At 44.6% G+C, this 27,031-nt stretch overlaps 7 protein-coding genes across 9 annotated transcripts; 3 read left to right on the forward strand and 4 right to left on the reverse strand.

Annotated features, from left to right (window-relative positions):
• Positions 1 to 227: 227 nt before the first annotated feature.
• Positions 228 to 4,955, forward strand: LOC128261869 (zinc finger protein 768). Of its 2 annotated transcripts, none has more exons than XM_052995784.1 (4): positions 228 to 610; positions 1,961 to 2,307; positions 2,369 to 3,741; positions 4,146 to 4,955. In XM_052995784.1, exons 1-4 carry the CDS (start codon positions 607 to 609, stop codon positions 4,720 to 4,722), a joined length of 2,301 nt encoding a protein of 766 aa, XP_052851744.1. In that variant the 5' UTR covers positions 228 to 606; the 3' UTR covers positions 4,723 to 4,955. The 2 variants fall into 2 exon arrangements, with proteins under 2 accessions (XP_052851744.1, XP_052851745.1); XM_052995785.1 differs by lacking the exon at positions 228 to 610 and adding an exon at positions 1,766 to 1,885.
• Positions 4,956 to 5,678: 723 nt separating this feature from the next.
• LOC128261900 (transcription initiation factor TFIID subunit 11) lies at positions 5,679 to 6,470 on the reverse strand. The gene is made up of 2 exons (XM_052995838.1): positions 6,133 to 6,470; positions 5,679 to 6,062 (listed from the first exon to the last, which is right to left on the reverse strand). The coding sequence occupies exons 1-2, from the start codon at positions 6,393 to 6,395 to the stop codon at positions 5,741 to 5,743; spliced, it is 585 nt and encodes a 194-aa protein (XP_052851798.1). The 5' UTR covers positions 6,396 to 6,470; the 3' UTR covers positions 5,679 to 5,740.
• Positions 6,471 to 6,857: 387 nt separating this feature from the next.
• Positions 6,858 to 9,024, forward strand: LOC128261884 (methionine aminopeptidase 2). Its single transcript, XM_052995817.1, has 3 exons — positions 6,858 to 7,192; positions 7,297 to 8,121; positions 8,444 to 9,024. The coding sequence occupies exons 1-3, from the start codon at positions 7,084 to 7,086 to the stop codon at positions 8,869 to 8,871; spliced, it is 1,362 nt and encodes a 453-aa protein (XP_052851777.1). The 5' UTR covers positions 6,858 to 7,083; the 3' UTR covers positions 8,872 to 9,024.
• LOC128261888 (sodium channel protein Nach) lies at positions 9,023 to 15,238 on the reverse strand. 2 transcript variants are annotated; one of them, XM_052995824.1, is made up of 8 exons: positions 15,126 to 15,238; positions 14,421 to 14,627; positions 10,403 to 10,753; positions 10,200 to 10,350; positions 9,842 to 10,035; positions 9,456 to 9,782; positions 9,286 to 9,395; positions 9,023 to 9,233 (listed from the first exon to the last, which is right to left on the reverse strand). In XM_052995824.1, exons 1-8 carry the CDS (start codon positions 15,236 to 15,238, stop codon positions 9,034 to 9,036), a joined length of 1,653 nt encoding a protein of 550 aa, XP_052851784.1. In that variant the 3' UTR covers positions 9,023 to 9,033. The 2 variants fall into 2 exon arrangements, with proteins under 2 accessions (XP_052851784.1, XP_052851783.1); XM_052995823.1 differs by lacking the exons at positions 9,023 to 9,233; positions 14,421 to 14,627; positions 15,126 to 15,238 and having other exon boundaries at positions 9,303 to 9,391; positions 10,403 to 10,850.
• LOC128262547 (uncharacterized) lies at positions 10,851 to 14,435 on the forward strand. The gene is made up of 3 exons (XM_052996873.1): positions 10,851 to 11,552; positions 11,795 to 12,378; positions 13,045 to 14,435. The coding sequence occupies exons 1-3, from the start codon at positions 10,866 to 10,868 to the stop codon at positions 14,390 to 14,392; spliced, it is 2,619 nt and encodes an 872-aa protein (XP_052852833.1). The 5' UTR covers positions 10,851 to 10,865; the 3' UTR covers positions 14,393 to 14,435.
• A 102-nt stretch (positions 15,239 to 15,340) lies between the features above and the next one.
• LOC128261878 (sodium channel protein Nach) lies at positions 15,341 to 18,033 on the reverse strand. Its single transcript, XM_052995795.1, has 6 exons — positions 17,579 to 18,033; positions 16,589 to 16,891; positions 16,068 to 16,531; positions 15,842 to 16,010; positions 15,547 to 15,644; positions 15,341 to 15,479 (listed from the first exon to the last, which is right to left on the reverse strand). Exons 1-6 carry the CDS (start codon positions 18,028 to 18,030, stop codon positions 15,367 to 15,369), a joined length of 1,599 nt encoding a protein of 532 aa, XP_052851755.1. The 5' UTR covers positions 18,031 to 18,033; the 3' UTR covers positions 15,341 to 15,366.
• LOC128261876 (pickpocket protein 11) lies at positions 17,994 to 20,206 on the reverse strand. Its single transcript, XM_052995794.1, is given in 5 exon segments — positions 17,994 to 18,129; positions 18,131 to 18,278; positions 18,349 to 18,452; positions 18,834 to 18,966; positions 19,017 to 20,206. Coding segments are annotated over 5 exon segments (1,608 nt in total). The 5' UTR covers position 20,206; the 3' UTR covers positions 17,994 to 18,095.
• Positions 20,207 to 27,031: the final 6,825 nt, after the last annotated feature.

A 27,031-nucleotide genomic window follows, 5' to 3' on the forward strand; every position in this document is an offset into this window, starting at 1 on the left:
TTGATGTGGTTTAAATTGTTTTTGGATTTCCAAATCAGAGCAAGGAAACGAATTGTTCGAGTAAATAACACTTAATATACCAGAAAAATATCTAAAGCATGGACTCAAACCGCGAAGGGGAAATGGCGCCCAGCATTCAAAGGCAATGAACGAAAACTAGCGAGGAAATTGATTCCGAACCAGTTCTCGGCGACGCGATGCGCGAACTAGTTCCGCTGTTCAAGTGAGCGCAGCGACCAGGGCTGCGTTGCCACCCTCGAGCTGCACAAAGAAAAATAATTTACTCGCCAGCAGCGCATTGGCGTTTTTTCATTTTTTAAAGTGTACTTAAGAGTTGTTAATATTTTTCGCAGTGCTCGGCCCGACCACAACAAACAATAATAGCCGAATATAAGTGTGAGTGAAAATGCAGCGAGCTGCAATCGGCGCAAAACAGAGTGGACCGCAGAACCCAAACCCAAAATCGAAGTCGAAATCAGGCGAAGCCATCATTAACGAGACATTTGTATTTGTCTGACCCCAGCGGTGTCTGAGAATCTGAATCGGAATCGGAGAGTCGGAGAGAGCAGCAGAGAACCCAAGGAAGCGCCACTCGACCGAACCGATATGGGTAGGTGTATGGTGTATGGTGTACGGTGTATTGTGTATGGTGTATGGTATATGGAATGGTATATATATATTGGGGGTAAAGGCGGCGGGTGGAGCCCCCGTTTTCGGGGTACAGCCGATGCAGGCAGCTAGGAGCATTTCTGCGTGATGCGCGCACTTCCAAGTCGTTGCTGTCCTGCTACCTGCCCCGCCCCCTCCTCTCTCGCCCACTAACTCAACGAACGCAATGCCACCAGGGCTGCAACGCAGCGTCGCTAATCGGTTGTTGGTGGCCAGAACAAGTTGGAGAACTGGCAAACCCCTTTGTATCGAACAGTATCGAACAAAGAGCCTGCAGACGATAGTTACATAGAGAAGTACAACCAAAACATGAAACGATCAATTATAATGTCTCAAAAGTTTGTTATGAATTACAACTCTTGAAGAAATACAATAATCTATTACTTTATGATTAAGTAAAGGTCTCACAGCCGATAGTTAAAAATTACTAGTTAGAAACATAACACGTTATATTATTTATAAGCAAGGGGTACTGAAAAGATGTCTAAATTACATTGCATAAAATAGAAATCTCTTATTATTAATTAATTAACTAAATTAATAACTGGATGTTTTTTTAATTGCAAGCCTTTTGGCTCCAAGTAAATGGTTTCAGTAGAAACAGCTTAATAAAGTCTGGTAAAATATACGAATATTATCTCTAACAGTTAATTAACCTATTTTTGTATCAAACAAAATCATTTTCGATTTTACATCTTTGAAAAGTAACTTATGAAAATTTCAACAATACACACAAATAATTTTTAAAAAGTTACCGGCTACCGGACTTTAACGAATTATTATGGCAAAGTCATTGGTTCAAAATAACAGACTTGATAAATCTTCAAGATAATTTTTAAAGGTAAAGTTTAAAGATACCTTTGCTTAAACTAATTAAAACCTTTTAAGAAGTCTGTATGCTAAACTTTTCTAATTAGATGCTTAAATTTCACTACCAATTTTAAAATGGCTTAAAATTTTTGAATTTATTTTTATATTAGACTGAAGTAAACAATTCTTAGTACCAATACAACAGAAGTAATCCGATAGTTTTCAAGGTTTTATGATAAATACCCGATCTATAGAAGTGAACGAAGCTCAGTCATTATAACTGATTTAGTTTATTGTAAAAAATGTTACCTGTCGAACCCTTTTACTGCCAGAAAGGGGAACCACAAAAGCCCAAAAGTATCGTGACTAGTGCATTTTGGCCTTGGCTCGAAGCCTCCCAGCCCTGGTAGGCGCATACCAACCCAAACCAACCGAAAATCCAATTCGCATTTGTTTACATTCGCCCCTCCTCCATCTGCAGCCAACGAGTCGATGGCCCCCAAGCTCTTGGTGGAGATCACCACGGACGGGGTGCCCAAGCTGCACTGCCCGGTGTGCAACAAGGCTCTGGTCTCCCTGGCCGGATATGTGAAGCACGTAAAGAAGCACCAGCCGCCGGGCGGCTTCGAGTGCCGCCACTGCGATGCCCGGTTCTGCAGTGAGGAGGAGCTGACCCAGCACGCCAAGGATGAGCACGGCGTCACGGGTGCGGCGGCTGGACAGGAGCGCAAGCCCTTCGTTTGCGAGAAATGCGGGGCGGAGTACAAGTACCAGGAGGCATATCGGCGCCATTGCAGAACCAAGTGTGGCGAGGAGAAACCATCGATGGTGAGTACTCCCCAAGCTCCAGCGAATATCACTCTTAAATCGTTGTTCTCACCCTCTTTAGGAGGAGTCCCGGCCCATGGAGTGCAAGTGCTGCTTCACCCGCTTCTCCAGCGCCTCCAATCTGATCAAGCACCGACGCAGTCGTCCCGACACCTGTGGCCAGCCGGAATACGATTCGCCCGGCAAATCGGAGCAGAAGAAACGAAAGTCGTTCCGCAAGAAGGGCAGAAACAGGGGCTCCGACGATGAGAGCACCACCGAGGAGTCGGACAGCGACGATGACATTCCCCTGGCCAGCCGGCTGAAGACGAAGCTCAAGCAGGAGAGCCAGAACTCGGACTCGGGCGACGAGTGTCCCGACTTTGAGCCGAACAACAGTGATGACGACGCGGATGCATCCGGATTCCAGCTGCCTCCGCCGGCCATGGTCAAGGTGGAGGCCTTCGACGAGGAGGATTTCGAGTACCAAGACGCCAGCATGTATGTGAAGACCGAGAGCACCGACATATTTAGCAACGAGAAGGACAAGCTACTGGATGTGCTGCTCAACGAGGGCGATGGCCTGAAGCCATTCGAGAGCTTGAAGGTGGAGCAGGGCGCTGGCATACTGGACGAGATCGCGGCCGTACCGCTGGTGGAGGTGGCCGAGGAAGATGTGCTGGCCTTGAGGGGCCATGGTCATAGCATTGAGAAGACCGGGGTGAGGAAGCGAGGCAGGCCGCCCAAGGAGAAGATACCTGTGGTCAAGAGGAAGTATCGCAAGCGAAACGCACCGAGATCGCCCTCGCCTGAGGATTCGTCGGGTACCCCAAAACGCGTGGCTAAGATCAGCAAAAAGGAGCTAAAGGAGCGCCTCAAGATGATCAACAAGATGGAGAAGTCCTGGAAGTGTCCGCACTGCGTCAAAATCTATCACATCCGCAAGCCTTACGAGAAGCATTTGCGCGACGACCACAAGCTGAACGAGCAGGAGATGAAGGAGATCTTTAAGGACGTGGACGTGCATGCCAAGCTGGACGAGGAGGTCTTCAAGTGTCCCATATGCAGCAAGATCTACCTGGTGGAAAAGCGCCTGGTCACCCACATGAAGGTGCACGGCGAGGACGGCAAGCTGACCTTCAAGTGTCCCTGCTACTGCAACCTGTTCTTCGCCACCAAGGAGCAGGCCACGGAGCACGCCCGGGCCCAGCACAAGGAGCTGCTCTACTGCGAGAAGTGCGACAAGTACATGACCGGGCACGACAGCCTCAAGAACCACGAGCGCAACTTCCACTCGAAGAAGGAGCCGCGCAGCCAGCAGCGCAACCTCATCTGCGACAAGTGCGGCAAGAAGTTCACCGGACGCACCTCGCTCTCAGATCACGTACGCTCCGACTGTGGCCGCCTGCCACTCTACGGCTGCAGCGTTTGCGGCAAGCATTTGTCCACAGCTGGGTAAGATGCTTTTACAATATTTCCTGCTTTCCTTTAAGTCAAAAAATGAAACTATTAATGATTTTTGCCCGATTTTGTTTGATGAAATATAAAGTGTTTATAGTATAAACTTTATACACTAATTAACATTAGGATTAATATTTTTCAAGTTGTTTAAATTATGATGAACATGAAGATTAGAAACCTTTTCTATAATAAGATCAAGATGTCATAAGTCGAGGTTATTTTACGCTGTGAACAGCACATGTCTTCGTTTTTTCTTCTATTTAAATATTGTTTTTAGGTACATTAATGATAATTAGATATCCCTAAGTTTAGGATATTTAAATGTCTGAAGCATATGCTCTTCAAAAAAAAAATTATGTATTGTAACCAATTTTAACGAATGATATCTTATTCCTCAGCATTCTCAAGACGCACATGCTCCTTCACAAGGCAGACACGCCCTACCAGTGCGATAAGTGCGGCAAGACATTCAAGGTGAAGGCGCAGTACAAGTCGCACTTAAAGACGCGGCACACCGACTACAAGCCGTACAAGTGCCACCTGTGCCCCAAGGAGTATCCGTACAGGGAGAGCCTGCTCACCCACATGACCGTGCACACGGGCATCAAGCGGTTCCTGTGCAACAACTGCGGCAAGCGCTTCACTTGCATCTCCAACTTGCAGGCCCATCGCAAGGTGCACGCCGACACCTGCGGCCAGCTGCCGCTGAATGCCAAGGCCACCCAGTACATGGGCGTGCAGCGCGGCAAACTCTTGATGGGCGCCAAGCCGGAGGCGGGCATGGAGTACGAGGAGACCAAGACGCTGATCGCCCAGGACGTCATCGACCGGGACATGCCCATGGCCCAGGAGCTGAACTTCCCATCCGACGGCTCGGCGCCACTGGCCACCGTGCCCCTGAACTACGCCTCCACGCACCTGGTGCCCCACATCGTACTCCAGACCATGCAGGCCGAGGCCCGGCGATTGGAGTAACTTCGGAACACATTCATATAGCGATCCCACTCATTAAAGATGCTTTTGTAAACGGATGCGTATTCTACTGTACAACAAATGGGATGATAACTACATAATATCTACTTAATGACTGGATTATTTAAATAACATTGAACGATAAATAAGCTACATAAAATTGATGTAGGAAAAGGTTTAACGCCATACGGACCTGTCAAAAAACATTTAAGAAAAATAAATTTTCCTTACAAAAATATGGTTCTTGAATTTAGTATTATTTCTCAAAACTAAAACTAAAAATATCTTGGTTATTGCCACCGCACAACAATTGTTTGTTCAAACGGTGTTGGCTATACTGGTCGCAAAATAATGTGAGAAAAAGTCAAACAATTTGCAGCATTATTCATTTAACATTAAACAACTTAAAGGGCTAACAAGGTTTGCTAATATATATTCGCATGTCCAGTTTTGAAAAATAAATTATAAGCTTTTTTAGCTATACTTATCTTATTTTCCGCTGAACAAGCTTAAGCTGCATAATACCATAAAAATAATTTCAGGACCGGTCAAAAACTTTTCAAAGTTTAAATTTGAAAATAGTCTAAAAAATGATGTGACTAGGACCATTCGACGACTTTAACTTTTTTATTTCAGCTCTAGTTTTTCAGATAGTCATTTTTTGAAAGTCTTTGAATAAATTTTAAAGGTTTGAAACAATAATATTTGTGGCTATAATAAATTGATCGCATTAAGCTAATTGGTACTTTATATGAGTCAACTAATCGTCCAAGTCTCGAAATTCTCATAAGTGTCCTTCCTTTCCTTTACTTTTTTATTTTTTAATATATTTCTAATTGGGTAATCTTCTACTAAACAAATTAACTAAATCGAAAGGAAAATACCTCTATTGTGAATATAGATTAATTAAAATCCAGTGTTCCAACATTTCAAGATAATTAAATACAAAAACTTATATAAAAGTTTATATATATATTTTTTATTGACTAAAACAGTCTTACAATCTAGAATCCCCGACTCGCTAGTTCAGTCTGAAATAAGGCTGCTGGTATCGCCCAATGGGCATCCGATCCTTGGTCCTCAGCCGGCGCACAGCTTCGCGAATAAATTTGGGTTGCAGGGCACCAGATTCCCCCTGAGCCTCCATCACGTCGAGGGCCTCCTCCACCACCTCGCCCACGAAGACCTTGGCGATGCCGGACATGGCGATCACTACGTTCTGGGACACGGAGCAGCCGGTAATGGTCTGCATTAGACGCTTCACGGCGGCCTTGGGAAAAGCTGAGCGACGGTACATCTCGTAGCGATCCAGTTGCTCCTCCGTGAAGTTGGAGACGAGAACTCTGGCGGGAAATAAAATGATTTCTTATAAGAAACGGAGGAATAGGGCTACATATTTGGCAACCAACTCACTGCATTCGTTCGCGCTCCTCCTCCTCCAGTTCCTTCTTGGTCTTAAGCTTCTTGTGCGCGGGTTCGCCGGAGTCTCCATCTCCGTCCGTGTTTTTGTTGTCTCCGTCCACTTCCTTGCCATCGCGATCCGCGTCGTTGCCCGGATCCGAAGTTTCGCTGTCCTTCCGCTCACCGGAGCCCGCTTGGAAGAACTTCAGGTCTACATCGTCGCTGTCGCTCAGGGAGTTGCTTTTCTGCTGCGTGGGAAACAGGATTTCGTCCATTTTAGTGGGATTTGGACAGAACTAGCGATTATAAACAAATTCTACCAGGGCTGGACACTTCTTTTGTGCTTAACAACACTAGTTCCGGCGCCGTGAACCAGATTCGATGAAGATGGTACATGTATCGGATAGCTGCCATGTCAAAACATCGGTTGAGAAAATAATTAAAAAAAAATATTTTTTATTGGAACAAATTCTAAAACCGTCCACGGAAAGTTTCAATATATATAAATGTTTTAAAACATTGTTTTACTTTCGGATTAATACTATTTCGGGCTTTGCTAAATCAAGCGATATTAAAACCTGAGAAAACCTAAGTTGAGCAATATGTTCTTAGGTGGCCATGATTTTTAAAGCTTCATGTATGTAGGCAAATTTAAAAGAGATTAGTTTGTTGTCTAATGCCTGCAAAAATCATTCCGATTGGTACTACTAAACCTATGATGAAGCTTGTCGTCAGGCGTCATTAGGCAATTTATAAACAAAGAAAAGAAAAACAATATATATACGGAGTACCGAGTAAAAATTTAATCACCGTCTGGTTCCGATAGTTCACCGTTCGTTGTCCAACACTGGCCGCGGACACCTCGTGTTTTTGTTCTTTGCACCGCATCGCCATCGCCAGGCAAGAGTGCGCGCTAGATTTTCGTTTATTTAATCGTTTAACCAGCAACCAACACACTCCGAAATGTCGGCAACCGAGGAGGCCCTGAACGTGGCGGCGGCCACGCCCGAGATTGGCGACGAGTCCAAGAAACAAAAGAAGCCCAAGCCGAACAACAAGAAACTGCGCCAAGGTGAGTGACCTCATGCGAGCAGTGCACTGCGGTAATTGCAACTGCATGGCAAAGCCACCCACCGAGCAACCCACTCACCAACCCACCCACCCAATCACCCACAGAGGCGGCGGCCAAGAAGGCCTCCGGGGAAGGCGGCGACGAGGAGCAGCTGAGCACAAATGGAGATGCCAAGCCGGCGACTGCGTCCGCCGCTCAGCCGGCGAACAAGAAGAAGAGCAACAGCAAGGGCAAGAAGAGCGGCCAGACGGACCCGCCGACCATACCCATCGCCAAGCTCTATCCGGATGGCAACTTCCCCGAGGGCGAGATCGTGGAGCATCCCACGCCCAAGGACATGGCGGACGACCGCACGGCCAAGGACCGCTTCACGTCGGAGGAGAAGCGCGCACTGGACCGCATGAACACGGACATCTACCAGGAGCTGCGCCAGGCGGCCGAGGCCCATCGGCAGACGCGCCAGTACATGCAGCGGTACATCAAGCCGGGCATGACCATGATCCAGATTTGTGAGGAGCTGGAGAACACGGCACGCCGCCTGATCGGCGAGAATGGGCTGGAGGCGGGACTGGCCTTCCCCACCGGCTGCTCTCTAAACCACTGCGCCGCCCATTACACGCCCAATGCCGGGGACACCACCGTGCTGCAGTACGACGACGTCTGCAAGATCGACTTTGGCACCCACATCAAGGGGCGGATCATCGACTGCGCCTTCACACTGACCTTCAACAACAAGTACGACAAGTTGTTGCAGGCCGTCAAGGAGGCCACCAACACGGGCATCAAGGAGGCGGGCATCGATGTGCGCCTATGCGACATCGGAGCCGCCATCCAGGAGGTCATGGAGTCGTACGAGATCGAGCTGGACGGCAAGACATATCCCATCAAGGCCATTCGCAACTTAAACGGACACTCGATCAGCCCGTACCGTAAGCCATAAAACTAATATTTTGGGAATAATATTATGTCTATCAAGTAACTCTTCTTGAACAGAATAGCTTTCTATAACCTCCCACTATTTTTTTAAAGCGCAGTTTGTTAAATCTCAATTTAAAAAAATTATTTAATCAATGATTTGTTATTTACCAGCTTGGTTTTGAAACCCTTTCACAACCTAGACTTAAAAGCTTATTATGTTAGGTAATTTTCTGGATCAGAAGAGATTTACTATCTTTGTTTAAACAAGTTGTGCTCTGATTTTGCCCTCTTAACTTTATGGACAGATTGCTTACTTTCATGTTTATTTCGCAGGCATCCATGCTGGAAAAACGGTGCCCATTGTAAAGGGCGGTGAGTCAACTCGCATGGAGGAGGACGAGTTTTACGCCATCGAGACATTCGGATCAACGGGACGCGGTTTGGTCCATGACGACATGGACTGCTCCCACTACATGAAGAACTTTGAGCTGCCATTTGTGCCGCTGCGCCTGCAGAGCTCCAAGCAGCTGCTGGGCACCATCAATAAAAACTTCGGCACCCTGGCCTTCTGCAAGCGCTGGCTGGACCGCGCCGGCGCCACCAAGTACCAGATGGCTCTCAAGGATCTGTGCGACAAGGGCATTGTGGAGGCCTATCCGCCGCTGTGCGACATCAAGGGTTGCTATACGGCTCAGTACGAACACACCATTATGCTGCGACCCACTTGCAAAGAGATTGTTTCCCGAGGCGACGACTACTAGCGGGATGTGTGGATCTATTTAGTGATCGCTATTCGGCGTTGTACGGCTTGCATTATATACGGTTTTTGATATGAGTTCATTTTATTGTTGATTATTTGTGAGCGTACGCGGACCGAATTGAATATAAAGTGTATTATGCTCAGAAAATAAGAACTGTGGATGCTAATTGTGAAGAGGTGGGCCCTTAAGGCCATTGGGCATAAGCTCACGCCAGTAAAGGGAGTAGTTGCGTTTCCTGGGCTTTCTGTCTGTAAGTGATCTGTATATGTAGACAAATCCTTTTCCTGTGAGATAGTAGAGTATCTCTATGTAACTGACTATGCTGAAGCCGTACATAAGCGAAAGGATGCCTCCAAATCGATCTGCAAAGTGTTGGAAGCTATAAAGTTGTTTCCAAGTTTACAAAATACTTACTTAGAAGTACAACCCATGTGCTCACTAGTTGCGATTTGGTGGCTTGGGCAAAACGCAGCTTAAAGAAGAGTTTAATTATGGCCAATGGTCGCTCGTTCTTCAATCCCTTTCTGGTATAAAAGTGTATACATATTTAGTTAATTATTAAACAACAATCAATGAATCCTTACAGTAACCCAGTAAAGTAGACAGTATTATTATAAGTTCGTCTCAATGGAGCCACATTGGTGGTGATGCTCATGCTGACTCCGTTGCAGGTGGGCAGACACTGCTCGCATTGTCGTTGGGCCAGATGCTCATCCTTGCTCTGCAGGAAGGAAAACTCATTGTAGCCATACCAGATGGTCTTCCATCTCATCAGGCAGGGAAGATCGGGTAGCATGCAGAAGGCGACGTCGAGGGAACTGCCCCCCATTGGCGGGGAGACGCAGCCACAGTGATCGACCATGCTCTTGATGCGGCAGACCAGGAGGCACTCATCCAGGGAGTAGTAAGTTCTGTTGGAAGTTGCTTAAATAATGATAATGATGATGTTTGTCTTAGGATAGACACTCACTGGTTCAGCAGTCGACTGCCTTCTTCAGGATAGTAGCAACGTCGTATGTGTGGTGGAACTCCATGAACCTCTTTAGCCGAGGTAAAGAACATCGGCTGTATAGGTATCTCCACTATGGTGTTATGATCCACAAGCACCTCGCCCAATGTCGTAGATTGGAGGGTGGCATAGTCCTCTTGAGGAAAAATGGTGAGCTATGGGGATACGAAACGTAAAGTTAACTAGAGAACAATGATGATACTGATACTATTTAAACAAAATTAATGTTATCACTAAACATGAGATGATGAGACAATCGTCCAATAATAATAAGAGTGAAACAGTCGTTGGCGTGTCAAGTAGAATTATTCCTTCTCACTTGAAAAGCGTTGTTGGTGTTAAAGGTGTTCGTCATATCTTCCTCTGGAGTTCCCTGCAGTACAAACTGAACGCTGTTCAGTATAGAATTCGATTCGAAAACGACCTTGGGAACCGCTCTCATTTCGTCATCGTCCTCGGCCCTTTTGGTGCTAATAAACTTAAAAATGAGTTATTATATATCTTAGATATATATGAACTTACGCAAATCGGGAGTAGCTGGCACGTCGATAGTTGAATATGCAGCACACATTCGACGAGGTGGGTCGCTTCAGGAACAATCGACTGGTGTTGACGGGCGCCCCGAAGACGATGCCCCTGATCACAAGTTCCCCGCAATCGGGCGACAAGTCGCGCAGTATATCGCGTACCGAGTACTCACTGTCGCGGTAGTAACTGAAGAGCAGCCGGTGCAGTCGACCCAGCTCCGAGGTGTTCCAACGCTCGGTTTCGAGGGGGTTCAGGTAGAACTGAGCCAGCACCAGCAGGCGATCGGCCATATCGTCCACGTCTAGGGCCACCGCCTGCAGAGAGGAGTTGCCCTGGTGATGGAATCTATTGGGGGCGTGGATGGTTAGCAATCGGCAATCGGCAATTAGTATGCCTCACTGCACTCGGGCGGGGTATAAAAGAGCTGCGGCCAGGCTAACCCTGGATTAGTGCCAGCATGAAGCTTCTACTGGTGTTGCTGTCGGTTTACATTCTTACTTTTTGCTTGGCTGAACGCCGGAGGTTCGACAACTACAGGGTTTACAGAGTGAACCCAACGAAGGCGATTCAATTGGAGGGACTGCGACCTTTGGAGGGCAGAAGCGAGGATGCTTTGATTTTGAACAACCTCCATCTTGGCCCCACTGATTTCCTAGTAGCTCCCGGCTACGTCCAAACCTTTTTGGAACTTCTCAAAGGCTTGGACCTTGCTCCCGAACTCATCGACAACAATGCCCAAGTCAGTTTGTCCCTGGATATAGAGCCCGTGGCGGATGCAAATCGCCGCAGTGATGATTACTCCTGGACGGAATACCACGAGCTTAACGACACCCATCGCTGGCTGCAGAATCTGGTGGGCAAGTACCCGGATATTGTCAGTGTCTTTGTGGCGGGACAGAGTTACGAGGGACGAGAGCTGTTGGGTCTGAAAATTAATCACATCGATGGCAGGGCGGACAAGCAGTCCATCTTCTTGGAGGCTGGAATGCATGCAAGGGAGTGGATTGGTCCTGCCACAGCCACGTACTTCATCAACGAACTACTGACCTCCCAGCAGCCGAAGATCAAGGGTCTGGCCAGATCCTATGTGTGGTACATACTGCCCCATGCGAACCCGGATGGTTATGTCTACACCCACAAAACGGTAAGCTTGTAAGGCTTTCTCTAACAATATAGGCTTTTGTACCCCTCATTCGCAGAGTAAAAGCGTATATTGTACTTGCTTAAAAGTTGGTAAGAAGCGTTTTCGTCCCTTTTAAGTATATAAATTCTTGATCTGTCTGTCCGTATAAACGTCAAGATCTCGGAAGAAATAGAACTGATATTAAGAAATTAGATTCTTGTTATGCCAACGCAGTACTTACCCTTACCCAATTTTTCTTTTAGAATCGCATGTGGCGCAAGACGCGAAGTCCACAGGACAATAACTGCATTGGGACGGATCCGAACCGAAACTGGGACTTCCACTGGCGGGAGGTGGGTGCCAGTTCTGATCCCTGCTCGGAGTCATATGCCGGACCCAAGGCGTTTTCCGAACGCGAAGTGGAGACCCTCTCGCAGTACCTTCGGTCCCTGCCGGAACCCATGTTCATGTACCTCTCGCTGCACTCGTTCTCCCAGCTGCTGCTATATCCCTATGGTCACACATCCACGCTGCCGGAAAATCATAGGGATTTGGAACAGATCTTCAATGCAGCAGTGGGTGCAGTGAGGCGGCGTTATGGAACTCGTTATACGGGAGGCAATGTCTACGATGCGATCTATCCGGCGGCTGGTTCTAGCATGGATTGGGTCTACGGGGAGCTCAATGTGAAGTACTCCTTTACCTACGAGCTGCGTCCCTCTGGCTACAGTTTCTGGACCGGCTTTAGACTACCCGCCTCCCAAATAGTACCAACTGGACAGGAGACCACGGATTCGTTGGTGCAGATGATCAAAACAGCTGCTCAAATTGAGGGTTATAAAATTCAATAAAATAAAGAGCTATTTTGAAAAAACTTATAAAGTTTTTTGATAAAGGTAAGAGATATGTTGTATATGACAAAAACTAAACGTAACCCTGTTTGATTATTAAAGATAACTTAGACGAGTTGATAAGATGAAAGCAACAAATTCGCTTAGTCAATTTTAAAAGGAAAACAATTGAAGTGATTATATTTAATCTTAATCACAACATTTTCGGATGTCTGTGAACTTGTAAGTCCTTTAAATGAAATAACTCTAGTTAGCTGAGAAGATCAATAAGCAGGGATTGGAAATTCAGAAAACAAAACTATAAAACACTCAAACACTCACTCAACACTCAAACTAAGATAAGATTAATTGGGACTTACCCCCTTTTTAAAGGGTAAAAGAAATGTCCCATTCCTTAATATAGTTTGAGTAATCAATTGTTGATAGATCCACTTTTCTTTTAATGACAAGGCCATGTGATTATGGTATTGTCTGATGAACTGGCATTTTCCCGAAAAGCTCAAGACGTCATGAAGCGAGAGCAGGTCGGGAATTAGGATGATTTACCAGGCGCTGCCGTTGAGACTTCTACGGCGATAAAGGTGTTCCACACCGATTGCATAGATTACTCCGATATTTACTGCCCGAGCGATTGTCCAAGGCAGTCGCGGATCGTAAATTAGATTCGGAGTGTTCTTATCGATGGCCTATAAAAGGAGGTGGTGTAGTCGTTGGTGGCTCAAAGCAACGACGACCATGTCGCTGACGAAGTGCCTCCTCTTCACCCTGCTGGCCATCGTGGCCAGCGTGTCCGCCGAGCGGGTTCGCTACGACAACTACCGCATGTACAAGGCCAGCTCGGAGAACGCCAAGCAGCTGGCGGTGCTGAAGGAGCTGGAGGGATCCAGCGACTCGATCCTCTTCCTGGACGGAGTCCACCTGGTGGGCGCCGATGTCAAGATCGTGGTGGCACCCCACAAGGTGCCCGACTTCCTGGAGATTCTGGGCAAGGCGGAGATCAAATACCAGCTGCAGTCGCGCGACTTGCAGAAGTCGCTAGACGAGACCGACGAGAAGGTGGCCATCAAGGGACGCGCCACCAGGGCCAGCTACAACTGGGCCGAGTACTACGAGCTGGACGACACCTACGCCTGGATGCAGTCGCTGGCCCAGAAGAACCCCGGCGTGGTCACGCTCATCGAGGGCGGCAAGACCTACCAGGGACGCTCCATCCTGGGCGTGAAGATCACCAGGGGGGGAGCCAACAAGCCCGGCATTTTCCTGGAGGCCGGCATCCATGCCCGCGAGTGGATCGCCCCGGCTGCCGCCACCTACATCATCAACCAGCTGCTGACCTCCGAGGTGGCAGCCGTCAAGGAGCTGGCCGAGAACTACACCTGGTACGTCCTGCCCCACGCCAATCCCGATGGCTACGTCTACACCCACACCACGGACCGCCTGTGGCGCAAGACCCGCACTCCGTACGGCAGCTGCTTCGGCGCCGATCCCAACCGCAACTGGGGCTTCCACTGGAACGAGGTGGGCGCCAGCAGCAATGCCTGCACCGACACCTACGCCGGACCCTCGGCCTTCTCCGAGATCGAGACCCGCTCCCTGTCCAGCTACATCGCCTCGCTGAAGGGCAAGATCCAGCTGTACATCTCCCTGCACGCCTACTCCCAGTACCTGCTGTACCCCTACGGACACACCGCTGACCTGCCCGACAATGTGGGAGACTTCGAGAAAGTCTTCAACGCCTCCATTGCCGCCGTGAACAAGCGCTACGGCACCAAGTACACTGGCGGTAACATCTACGATGCCATCTATCCGGCGGCCGGAGCTAGCGTGGACTGGGCCTACGGCACCCAGGATGTGCGCATGTCCTTCTGCTACGAGCTGCGTCCGTCCTCAAACAACTTCATCACCGGCTTCAAGCTCCCCGCCGCGCAGATCGTACCCGCCAGCGAGGAGCTGCTCGACTCCATTGTGGCCATGGCCGCCGAGGTCAAGAGCCTGGGCTACTTCGACTAGTCGACTAGTCGTGCAATAAAGTACTCACAGTTTTACGGCATAATCCCGGAGCAGGCGTTGGCTGATTTTGTTGGCGGTGCACACTCCGACCGCCGGAAAGGGGCTGTTGGCCACGTGCACCAGGTCGGGGGCCTTGTGGATCTCGGTCGGCTGCACCAGGTACTCCTGGGTGAGGTCGACGATAACTATGTGGGTGTAGATCACAAGGGCTGTGAGCACAGCAAGCCAGAGAGCTCTGGAAGTAGGACAAAATGGCTAAGGTCAAGGTCAGTGGTGTTCGGGGCTTAAGAGCTTCCCATTTGGGGAACTAATTATAAAACTACTACTTAATCATTTCACTTTACTTACCCATATATCAAATTGTGGATACCAACTGGCTTTAGTACTCGTAGAATATATAATATACCTTTTTCTTTTATCTCCTTGATTAAAGAAAACCGCTTATTAAAGTGCTTTAATACTTTCTGGCTACGCGAATTCTTAAGCAGCTACAATTAGCCATGTTAGAATAAACTTTAGTACACATGTTTGGCATTCTTCACAACAGAGTGTGTTTTAAGTCCTGCACCGTGGATATTTAATAATATCAGTAATTTTTCTTTTTTATCTAACTTTATTTTATTTAGTTTTATAATACCTAACAAGAAAATTTGTGTTTATGTTTGTCACATTTTTAACTAAATATTGTTTGCAATCTCTTGACTTTAATACTTGTTAAGATTTTATAACTCACTTGGCATAGCGAACGGGTGAATGATAGAGGAACGGATGAAGTCCATTGATGTAACTCTGCCGCAAAAACTCACGGAACAAGCGGCGATAGTGGGACTCCTCCACTCGAGCCATTGTGTTTGTAGAGTGCTCGAGTCCAGACGATTTATAGTGCCAGTGCTACTGCTCATCAATCAGAGCTCTAATGAAAGCGTGTCAAGTGGAGTGCAATGGGGTGCGAGGAGTGGTTTAGCTTTGCCTGTCTAGTCCCTGTTGATGTAGTTGAAAATGGGTCTAAAGGTGAGGAAGTAGAGGAACTCAAAGGCCGTCACTATGCTGAATCCCATAATTAGGCCCAGCAAACCGCCAAATGAAGCTGTCAAAGGTAATAGTTGGTAATCATAAGTGTTTTATAAAACTGTATATAATAGTAACTAGCATACCCAAGGCGGACAGCCAGTTCTGAAAGATGTCCGTTCGATATCTGGTGCTCATCAGATCGCTGTAAAACACATGCAGCAGTATCCCATCCGTGGCATTGCTGTTTGAGATTGGGGATACAAAATCAGAAGTGAGTAAGATAAAGGGTTTTTAAACTAATAAAAAGGCTTGAAATATGCAATAAAAAAAAAGGGTTCTTTAACAATTCCACAGATTTTTGGAGTCTAAATATATAGTTCTGTGGAACTCCCCTTAGTTTAGGAATACCACGTAATGAACAATTTAAATTTATCCCACCTGTAAGACGGCCGGTTGGCAAAGTAGCTCATATCCAGCCGGCCCATCGTGCTTTCCGAAACATAGTGATTCGACTGGCAATCCGGCAGACAACCGCATGGAAAGCTATCCGTCTCCCGAACAATCGATAGCGAGAAATTCAAATTAGCCAGGGCATGGGAAAATAGCCCTAAAATAAACAAATTGTAAGTAAAAATTGCATCCTCAGATATTTTTGTTAACCCACTTTTGCTCTGTATCATGCAGTTGGTTTCCAGAATGCCGCACACTTTATAGCTGCCGTTGTTATAGACATACGGCGGAAGGCAGCCGCAGAGATTAAAGGTCATCCGCACCCGGCACTCGAACATGCAGTTGATGAAGGAGTACCGCCTCAGGCCATGAATGCTCCGCTCGCTGCCAAAGAGGCAGTTCCTCAGGCTCAGGTCCATGCGGCGAATGTCGTTGGTGGCATAGGTGGACTCCGGATTTATGCGCACGAAGCTCTCCCGCGTGGAGGTAACTACCTTGGTCTCCGAGTTCTCGTCCGGAAAGTTGTAGGCATCGTGAAGGAGCAGGCGGAATCCGTAGCCACTGAAGAAGGTGCCGTAGTAGTCAGCTACCATGGGGTTAAGCAGCACCGAGAGACCAGTGGGATAGCCGCAGCCAGTTACCCGATACGGTCGTTTGGGTATCTGATATGCAATCTTTCTAAAATGTTAAATCGTAAAAACAACCAACTGAATCTGTCTTAATTTTTAGTCTTACTCGGGAAAATTGTTGGTGATACCGCCAAAGTAGTTAAAAGTGCAGCACTGCCCCTCCATGGTATCGATGCGCTGGAAGAGACTGTCGCATCGCGTATTGATGCCCTTCCAAATGCAGCTGGAGATCATCTCGATGCAGTCGGGCGACAATTGCTGCGATAGACCAGTGAGCGTGAGGTTGTTAAGGCTTAAAATCCGATCGTAGATCAGCAGCGAACTGTTGCTTATAAGGTTGTCCACGGGCAACAGCGTAAGATTGAAGAGGTTGTGCAGCTCTGATTTATTAACGCCAACTGGAAGCTGCCTATAAAAAATTACGAAACAATGCGTTTTGATACATTAGGAAAATCATACGACTTCAAAAGTCCTTATATCAAGTTGGTTAAAAAATAAATATAAACAATAACATAGAAGAAAGAGTTATTGGGGACCTAAATGTTCATAACGGTACAATAAAAATGTCATCCTTAAAACTAGTTGTACCAAGAAGAACTTTTTAAATTAAAAAAAAAAATTGAGTCAGTTTTCTTATCGCTTTTAGATATGTCATAATATTAATATATGTATGTCGGAACAGAATAAACCTTTGTGGCTACTCTACCAAGACTGAACTAAACAATTGTTCTAAAATGATATTGTCGAAATAAATAAATAAATACACCCAGAGAAAAGCCCCATAGTAAAATTAAATTTTAAAATATTTGAGTGTAACATTGTTTTTAAAATATAAACTTACTTAAAATAAACTAAAAACATGATTATGTAATTATTAACAAATTTAATTGGTTTCGAATAGGAAAATTGTAGACTGATTTTTTTTTTAATTTAAAACTATGTTTTTCCATATTTCAAAAAATAAAAATGAAAGTGTAACGTACTTTGACTTAAACACAACACCCCTCGGTGCTATCACTACCGAAATTAGTTAATTCAAAGTCAAAATATTTTAATTTACCATGATTTTTCTCTGGGTGTGCAATTGTCAACTTACATTTGATCCAGCATGGCGAGTGCCTTGATCCTGGATATCTTGTTGAAGTTGCAAATGGTGACCGCCGGGAAGGGAATGTTCCAGGTGGGGAAGTGCGAGCTCTCGATGACGGTGACCGTTAGGGTTTCCTGACTCCAATACCAGGACACCACAACCAACACAATCGAGGTGATGATGGCCAGAATGACAACCACTAGCCAAAAGTATCGCTCATGGCGGCTAATGTCCTGCCGGGTGATGTAGCTGAACCCATGGAGGGAAGTGGTCTGGCAGTAGTTGCGCATGTTCTCGGAGAACCATTCACCGATCTGGCGGAAGCGGTCGTTGGGTAAGAACGAATTATGCGGCTGATTGTGGATGAGATCACTGCGTCGCTGACCGGCGGTGTTGGTGGCCATCTGTTGGGCCTGAACTTGCCGCAAATCGAAGATGCGCCGCTTTTTGAACACCATCTCTGCAGGTTGACCTCTTGACATGGACTGTGACTTGGCCAGAGCCGAAGTAATTAGGCCAGCGCCTAATTAGCCAGCCCTAATGACCTCGCCGGCGTTGCCCACCCTCTGGATCCTCCGACGGCGCCAAAGTATCTGCTGACGGGTCAGCCAGTTGCAAGTGGGTCGAACGCACGAAAAGAAAATCAGTTCGAAGACCGAAACAAAACTGCAACCCATAAATAGTCCAGTGATTCCGCCGAAGGTTCCTGCCCATAAAATGGGTTGTTCCATAATTGTAATTCTAGTGGATACCTTGTAGGTCATTAGTTGACTTGCCCATGAATGTCAGCCAGTTCCCGAACACGTCCAAGACTTGCTCCTCGGCAATTGGTGAGTCGTAGTAGACACGCAGGCGAACTTCGTTTGTGGGCTTTGGAATACTAAATTATTGATTGGAAGTATCCGAATTTAATACCTAGTTCAACTTTATAGCTAAATTTAAATCTAAAAATCATACCTTTAACGTCAAATTACTTTTCTTTTGATAAACAAATCAAAAAATTAATTTTAAATAACTTTAAATTGGTAATGTTATTATATAATATTTTATTTAATAAATGCTCTCTATAAGAATGGTTTATTATTATTTTAGTCGGCTTATGTACCCTGTTGTAAAATATCATCCATACTGATCTCGTCTATCATAAGACATATTATAGCTATAAATCTCAACATCAAAACCTATCACCTCACATTAATTTTCTTTTGATAAACAAATCAAATAACATCTTGTAAATATTCAATTTAATTAATTGTGCTACCTTGGGTTGGTCATGTTATTGTAAATCATCCTGTTTAATAGTCTTATATCACCCTGGAATTCATAGCGATTGAATTCACATGGCGGAAGGCAATCGCAATTCTTTTGTTTTCCTTTGATGATCTCATCATGATCTGTAAACAGCCTGAAATCAGAATGGTTCCGTAAATATTTTGCCACCTACCGAAATCCCATACGCACTGCATTTTTTGTAGGTCACAGATTGTCCATTTTTCTTGACGAGGAGATTTGGGAGGAAGGCAACCGCAGGACTTCATAATGTTTTCGCTGCGACATTCTGCCTGACAAATGCTTTGGTGATAGACATTAGATGAGGCTAATCGACGTTCTTTTGGGAAATAGCACCCTCGTTTTTGAACTGGTATACTTTCCAAATCTGCCATAAATCGATTGACAAAGGGTTGCACCATTATGTGAGCCTCTGATCCACTGGGCACCAGGAACCTTGGTGTAGCATCATTGGGTATTTCATGGGATTCATGTATAAGAACCTCTACGCCCTTCATGGTGAGACTTTCGAGGTCCTCTTCACTGGCTCTTAGAACCAAACTAACTCCTAAATGAGAACTAAAGCTCTGCTGCCGGTAATTAAAACTGCAGCACAGGCGTTGGTCCTGAGTCCAAATTGGTAGCAGCTTTTCCAGGCAGTTATCCACGCGATTTTCCCACAGACAAGATTGGATTTGTGGACATATAGGAGTAGCCAGATCCTCTAGCAATTCTAGCCAACTTATATTTCCCAGCTGTTCTCGTACAGTAGAATTCATAAAAGGAAATGTTTGAAGGTCTTCTGCTAATACTTCCAATTCATTTGCTTTGGTTTGTAGTCTTTGCTTGGATATCAAGTTTAGACCACAAATGGTGACAGCAGGAAATGGCACCTCTGCCGTAGACTTCATGTCTATAAAGCGTATGGTGGGCGATTCCTCTGACATTGCAAGTGACATGGTCACAATGATGATAGACAGCATCACCGCGGTGCAAATGAGGAGCCACCAGAGAATACGCTGCCATGTTTTGGCGCCCACAAAAATGTGAAATCCATGTATGCTGGCCATCTCGCAGTAGATCTCAAATCCCGTCTTGCGTTTGCAAAGGCCATCATCGTTACGAGCTCGCAGAAATCTGAGAAATCTGGGCAGTGGTAGCCTTCTAATCTGGTTTGATAGACTACCGTACCATCTTAACAGCTTTAATCGCCTTATATTCTTGATTAGATATGAGGTGGAACCAACTGGCTTCTCGAAACGCTGAAGAGGTTGACATTTGTTTAATTGTTTAGGTTTCAGATAGTTCTCAAAGTTAACTAAATATATGGGCGGCGGAGGATTGGTTTTTGGTAACGCTGACATTTAGAATTTAAGAATTTGCTTAATAAACTGTAAATGAAATAAGTTCTGAAACTATATTAAACCATGCTTCTTACCTGCCTGACATTTTATACTATATATGCCAAAATGAAAAGTCATTAGTGCTTAGTTATTCCTTCTTATCAGACAGTAACACGCCCTTTAACTGTCATAATTCACAATTGATCTTATTGTCATCATGGAAATTGAGGGTCATTTGGAGTGGAAGGAGAACTTTCACCTTGATTTCTGTGTGTGTTTACACGTAATCGCAGGCACTGAATCAATTGTTCAATTTTTGCCTTCACACCCCCAACTGGAGAAACAATTATCCACATATTTATTTGTCTATGCGCCACTGGCCTCCGATAAGCTCGGCAAATATGAATAGGAAATTGTTTACGGCAAATATATATTATTATGTGAACTTCCTACTCGCGCCTCCCCAATAATGTTATTGTTTCTGCCTTTGAATTGGCTTGCTAATGAGTTTATTGTTATCTGCCGCCCACAATTACGCTGTTCAAATATTCCGCTCGTGTCAGCATCGAGTGGCGAATGCCAAGTGTCATCGCAGCTCCAAACTTAAAATGGGCTATTTGCCTTGTAGAGGGTTTTTCCTTAATCTAAATTCGGACCTTTGTCAGCTGATTAATTGAACCGTTTTTGATTGCCAATCTCGTGTTGTTTGATTTTCACGATTCATAATCTTCTTACGAGCATTTAAAGCCATTAATGTGTCAGATTGTAAGCAATCCCAAAAGGCGATAAGCTCATTCAGATTCGAGGCTCTTGATTTGTAATTGCAGTCGTCGAAAGTACAGAATGTGTCCGATTTCTAAGTATTATAAAGATAAGAAGCTTGTGCGTTGCAGTCAAAGTTGGTTTTCGGTTTTTTTTTGATTAGGCATGTTAAATGACCAAATAGGTATATTTGCAAATTTTTGTCTTACCAAAAGCTCTAAACCATATATTAAATTCTATTAAACAAACATTTGTTTTATGGTGTTTATTTGACACACATTCTACATCATGGCAGAACAACATACTTTTGGGGATTGTTTTAACTCAAGAAGATTGACATAGGATCATTTCCGATGAATTATTATTCCATGGTAACCCCTCGCTAATAAGCCTTATTTTTGCGGCATCAGATAATCGCATGATAAATATTTTCCTACAATTATTTACCAGCAATTGTGATTTGTGGGTGAGCAAATATTTGAATTCAATGGAACTGAAAGAGCCATAAATTTTCCCCAGAATCGGGTTTCGCATGGATTTAATTAGCTGGGGTTTGTTCCCTTTATTTTTCTTTTTTGTTGGTTTTTTTTTTGGTTTTTTTTTTTGTTTTTTGTTTTTGTCCCAAGGTTGCCAAATCTTTCTAATGATATTCCGAAAGCATTTCGCCGCCGCTCATTTGCATGCCACGTGCCCGGGAGCCGATGGCGCTGTCTCCCGATGTCTGCCAATATATTACTCAATTACGGGTCCGATGTCGGGGCCTGATAAGGCGTCCAGACCTCAGCGGAATCAGCTGGCTGGTATTAATCGGACCGGGACAGATGCACTCGCATGCAGCTCGAGATCTGGCGAGTTCGGCTTATTCGGGTTATTTTGGTGCATTTTATTTATAAATAAACCGCCGCGTAACGGAGTTTGAGCCGTCAACTGGATCGATTTGCGTCACGCAACGGTAAAGACAACAGTATCGCCGGATTGTTAACAACTCCCAGATCCCGATTACCATTTTTGACCGACTGACGTGGCTCTGAAAGAAGCTGGCCGGCTATTTTTGGCCACCGCCGATGTAAACTCATTTTATTTGGCGATAAGCCGGAGCAGAGTCATCATCATTTTGTTTCCAGGCGCCCCCCTGCAGAGCTTTCTGTCTTGTCTTGTCTTGTCTTGTATTTATTATCATCTGGCGCTGATTTATGTGGTCGTTAGCTCGCCACTTTTTTTTTTTTTGCAAAACTAGAGCGAGGCTAATCTCTTGCAATTGACGCAAATTGATTTTGCACTCGAAATCGAAATCGGAATCGAACGTTCTCCCTTGACTTCAATTCATGTTTATTCCCACTTTAGATGAGCTGTTCCGAAAAAGGAAAGAACGTGCCGGGTTCTACGATGCAGAAAACGTGATCGCCTCAAAGTCATGATCGACTAGGAGGTCAGTGGGTTTTCTTTAAGCTTTTCTAAGATGATTGCGTGAAATTAACAACTAGCCCAACCACGGGACATGTGCTCAAATGAATAATTCTCGTGATTTTAATATAATATTATACTATAGATACATATAAATATAGACTTGTGTTCATAAGGTTAGCAGACAAATAAAATAAAAAAATTCTTCAATTAAAAAGGATGACATAATGCGATTAAAAAGAAAGTCTACTGATTGTTATTCTGAGGCGAAAGATTTAATTACGAATTCGAACATGATCGACTGGCTAAAACACAAGGCAGCCGTTGTTTTCTGTTTTCCTCATCGATTCAGATCGTTTGGCTCGAATCAATCAAATTGTTTACACGCCCATAAATAATTATTCTTTTGTTTGTTTGTTGTTGCGTCTCGGCTGCCCTGTTGGTCAGGTTCTAATTTTATTTTCCACCAGCAATTGCTGCTCCTGCTTTTGTTTATAGGCGCAGCCTGGTTTTTTTTTTTTGGGGTCTGACCCCAGATTATCGGCGGTGGAGAGTATTCATAGCATTCGCAGCTTTATCAGCGGCTCGCGCCATTCACATGTTGTGACACTATTTTTAGAGGCATTTTGCAAAGAAATCATTCACAAATCAAGTGACACTCAGCACAAATTAGCAGGTTGATAGCCCCTAGCGGAGTGCAGAAAGGGGGCAAAACAATGTTTGAATAACAATGGGTAAGGCCTCGGAAATGGGGGCACACAGAGTTCAAATTGTTTCCATGCCAGGACATTTCAATCAACGGCAGTGGCACTTAGTCTTAGTTTCTCAGAAAGTTGTCGGTCAATTCGCAGAATCAGTTATTTAAAGTGACGTACATGGTTTGAGGGAAATCTTCCAACAAATTGTAATCCCCAATTTTTTTCTTATCAGCCCATGAATTCATTTCTACCAGATCGTGACGTTTGTCGGTCAGGCCATGCCCACGCTTATCAGCCCATTAATCTGCTGGAATTACGAGGAAAGTTTTCAAACATTTTGATGAGAGTCATTTCCCGTCGATTTGCATCATCATCCTAAATTTTTAAGTAGAACTCTCGAAGAAAAAATATTCATTTATATTTATATAAATATTTTTTTAAAAATTGATGAATCAAGGGATCTTTAATATTACATTTCTTGAGATCAAAAAGACGTTTCCTGTGTTAAAAAAAGTTTTATATACTTTCTTTATTTATTCACTATATAAGTGTATCTATACCTATAAATATCTATATTTGGTACTTTCCCAACACTTGGCCTGTGCACTCCGTATCTGTTTAGCTTTTATATTTATGGGGTAAACCAGGGAATGGCATATTTAGATATTGTAGGGCGAGCAATGACTACAGCTGGTTAAACACTGAGTTTAACTTGTGGCTTACACGCTTATGGCGTTTCCATAAGTAAAGTCAAACACTGAACCTTAAACAGAAATACAATGGGAAACGCTCAAAGCTTATGAAGCATTCTACAAACATGTCGGAGTAACACACACTTCAATTTCAGCGCAGACAAATTGAAGGACCCTTCATGGAGATAAAAATGAATAAATGTAAGTCGATACTTTGAATTACGGATTAAATGAAGCAAAGTTGAAGAGTCAAATAAAGAGCAAGTTCGTTGCTCCTTCGATTAAATTAAATTCGGTAGACGTTAAGTAAAAATGCAAAAACTCAACTCGCCCATTTTGATTACCAAATCAATTTGTTTGAAATTCCCAAGGCAATTCTTGGAAATACAGGTGGGTATAAGGGTCTTGGGAAATCCTTCCAAACAATGTCAACTTTAAAAGACACTTATAGCTAGATCAGGAGATAAGAGTTCTAAATTTAAACTCATATTTTAATTTCCCAGCTGAGCAATTTAATTGTTTGAGCGGCGCCAAGCTGGCGTCTATAGTTCTCTCTGGCTACACATATATTCCTATATATATATATATATGAAGATCCGACGATCTGCCAGTGCAAACACTCCCACATGGAGAACATGTTAATGAGGAACGCTATTTTTCGGCTGACTGAGCTTAATACTGTGACGTCAGGAAAGTCATTGAGCTATAACTTAATAGTGAGCGACCGCTCCAGCTGGCAAAAAACTATAGCAAACATTCTGTGGAGTGCGAGTGCGGGTACGATATGATTGAAATCCAAACTTGAGGAAGAGAAGCCAGCGAAGCCAGCGAATCTACCTGAGCGCAATATTAAGTTACACTTATGACGAACGAATCATATGCCGATGCCGATGCCGAATCCGAATCCGAATCCGAATTTGAATCCGATTGTGAGAGCCAGTTCAGCAGTAAGCTACGATAAAGTCGCGAGATTAAAAAAGTCAAGTGACAAGACAACCAAGTGCGTCAATCGCTGGGGCAAAAAGCGAAAAAACACAGGCTGACGGAGTACAAAAGTCCGGCTGCATTGGTGGCATCTTGGTTTTATTCTGGCATATGGACATATGGGCATATGGGGATCTGGCATCTGGGTTCTTTGTCTGCCGGTAGCCACTGGTGCGTGCAGATGGCCCATCCGCAATCCGCAATCCGCATCCCTTCACCCAAAGCCGCCAGTCGTCGAAGCTCCGATTCAATCGTGACAAAGAAATTTCACGCAACCAGTGCGTTTGACGTCAGGCCTACGATGATGATCACTGATCAGGGCCTGGAAGCGGGCTGGGCTTTTCAGATGGACCGCCTTTGAGTTGGGATCTCTGATTATTCACTCAAGTGGGAAGTGACATTTGAATCGAGATGCGAGACGCCGGTAATATCGCTTAATTAAAGTGCAGCCCCAGCAATGCAATGCAGGGCAGAAACGGGTTGAAAATTTAAAGGGGGTAAGGGCTATTGTTTAAGTAAAATTCAAAGTAAGCTTATAACTTCTTACTATATAATGGAGAATGCCACATCAGTTTGTATTATTCAGTTCCACGATTCGTTCCACCTGAATTTAAAATTGACCTTTGAAAAAGTGCTTATGTCTAAAAAGTTGAAAACAAGAATTTTTCATGGCGATTTGAAGAAATATACATATTTAAGAAATGTTTGATTTAGAGGGTATTATAATTTCAGTCAGAAGATTGCAAGGCAGTAAACAATACAAAATATTCTTGATGATGTCCCAGTCTGTCAGTCTTAAAGCTATCTGCATAAAACTTTCCCAAAGTTGTTTAATTTTTCAATACTTTTTTAATTGTCTTGAATATATTTTGATATAGTGTAGCTGCCATATGAACGATCGATTGTTATAAAGAATATTTAAATTGTGCAATAGCTTGTCGGCTTGCCGAAGCTTGCTTTCTTTCTTGTTTATTAAAACTATTTTTAAACAATAAAATTCTCGGCTTTTCAATGTTGTGTATTGGCCCTGGTTTTAATCGATCAACTTAATTGTAATGTGCGAGCAGTTAGTTGCTCTACTTAATATAAATCGCTTCAATTGCGCCGGCATAGTTATTATAGCCAGACTGGTGTTGTCGGGAAATGGCTCGTGGCTGCCGCCATATCACGTGTACGGGAAACTATTGTTACTCATACGCCACGTTGCCGCCTGCAGACGAAAGGTTCAATGCATTTCGAGGCAGTTTCCCCAAGTCATTACCATGTGATGGCTTTGCATTACAATGACGAGGCCTGCGACAACTGACGACCGCTGTCCGTCCGCTGACGCAGTTAAAATGTGGGCCGCCGGAGGAGGACTTCAGGGGGAAACTGCAACTCGAACTCGGGGTTTGTATGTCACTCAAACTCAGACTGACGCACGCATCTCGATGGGACTGGGATTGGTATTGGGAGCGGGATTGGTATTGGGCATTGGATCTGTACCGAAATCAACAATAAATATGCGCATATGCGAGTACATATATTCATCGGCCGATGGCCATGAACTGGATGGTTCTGCAAAAATTGGCGCAGATTTCGGTGACAGTTTGCATAATCGCCGATCCCAAGATGTTGCGCAGTTGGCTGGATTAGCATTGCAGATGGGTCCGGGAATTTCGCCAAGTTCAACAACAGCCCAGATAAAAGAAGTAGGGGCGGTTCAACGTCTGACCTTATGGCGCCAAATGTCTGTCCTCCAGTTCTCCTCGGTCTCGGGACTCCCAAATCGTTCTTTTACGCTTCGCCAAAACAAATATCTGATGTTGTTTTTCTCTGGGGTCTAGGATTCTACCAGTGCTCCCATCCCAAATGTATTCGCTTTCAGTTGTTTTCCCTTTCTTTGCAATGTATAATCTCTAAGTAAACAATTTCTGCGATCGTACTTCGGCGAGCCCTCTGGAATAGTATTGTGGCGAAATGGCGATCGACGCATTTGAAATTCCTTGTTTACTATATAGTAAGCAATGGATTAATCTCAAAATGGGCTGGGAGATTCATGATGACATTTACATTCAAGCTAAATCACTCAAGGTGACAAAGGCGCGAATGGGTTTGGGTTTTTCCCCTTTTTTTTGTAAAATTCATTTTTTGATAGTCTGAAGGTCGAGAACCTGTAGTTAAAATAAACTCGAGTTCAATGTGTCCATAATTTCTATGTCTACGACTTTAGACATCAATGTTACTAAAATGCCTAAAAAATTATTATTTTGAAACAAATTACTCACTTAAATGAATTAAAAATTTAGAAAAAGAAAAGAAAATTAT

The sequence above is a fragment of the Drosophila gunungcola genome, unplaced genomic scaffold (assembly GCF_025200985.1).
Source record: "Drosophila gunungcola strain Sukarami unplaced genomic scaffold, Dgunungcola_SK_2 000001F, whole genome shotgun sequence".
NCBI classification, from domain to species: Eukaryota; Metazoa; Arthropoda; class Insecta; order Diptera; family Drosophilidae; genus Drosophila; species Drosophila gunungcola.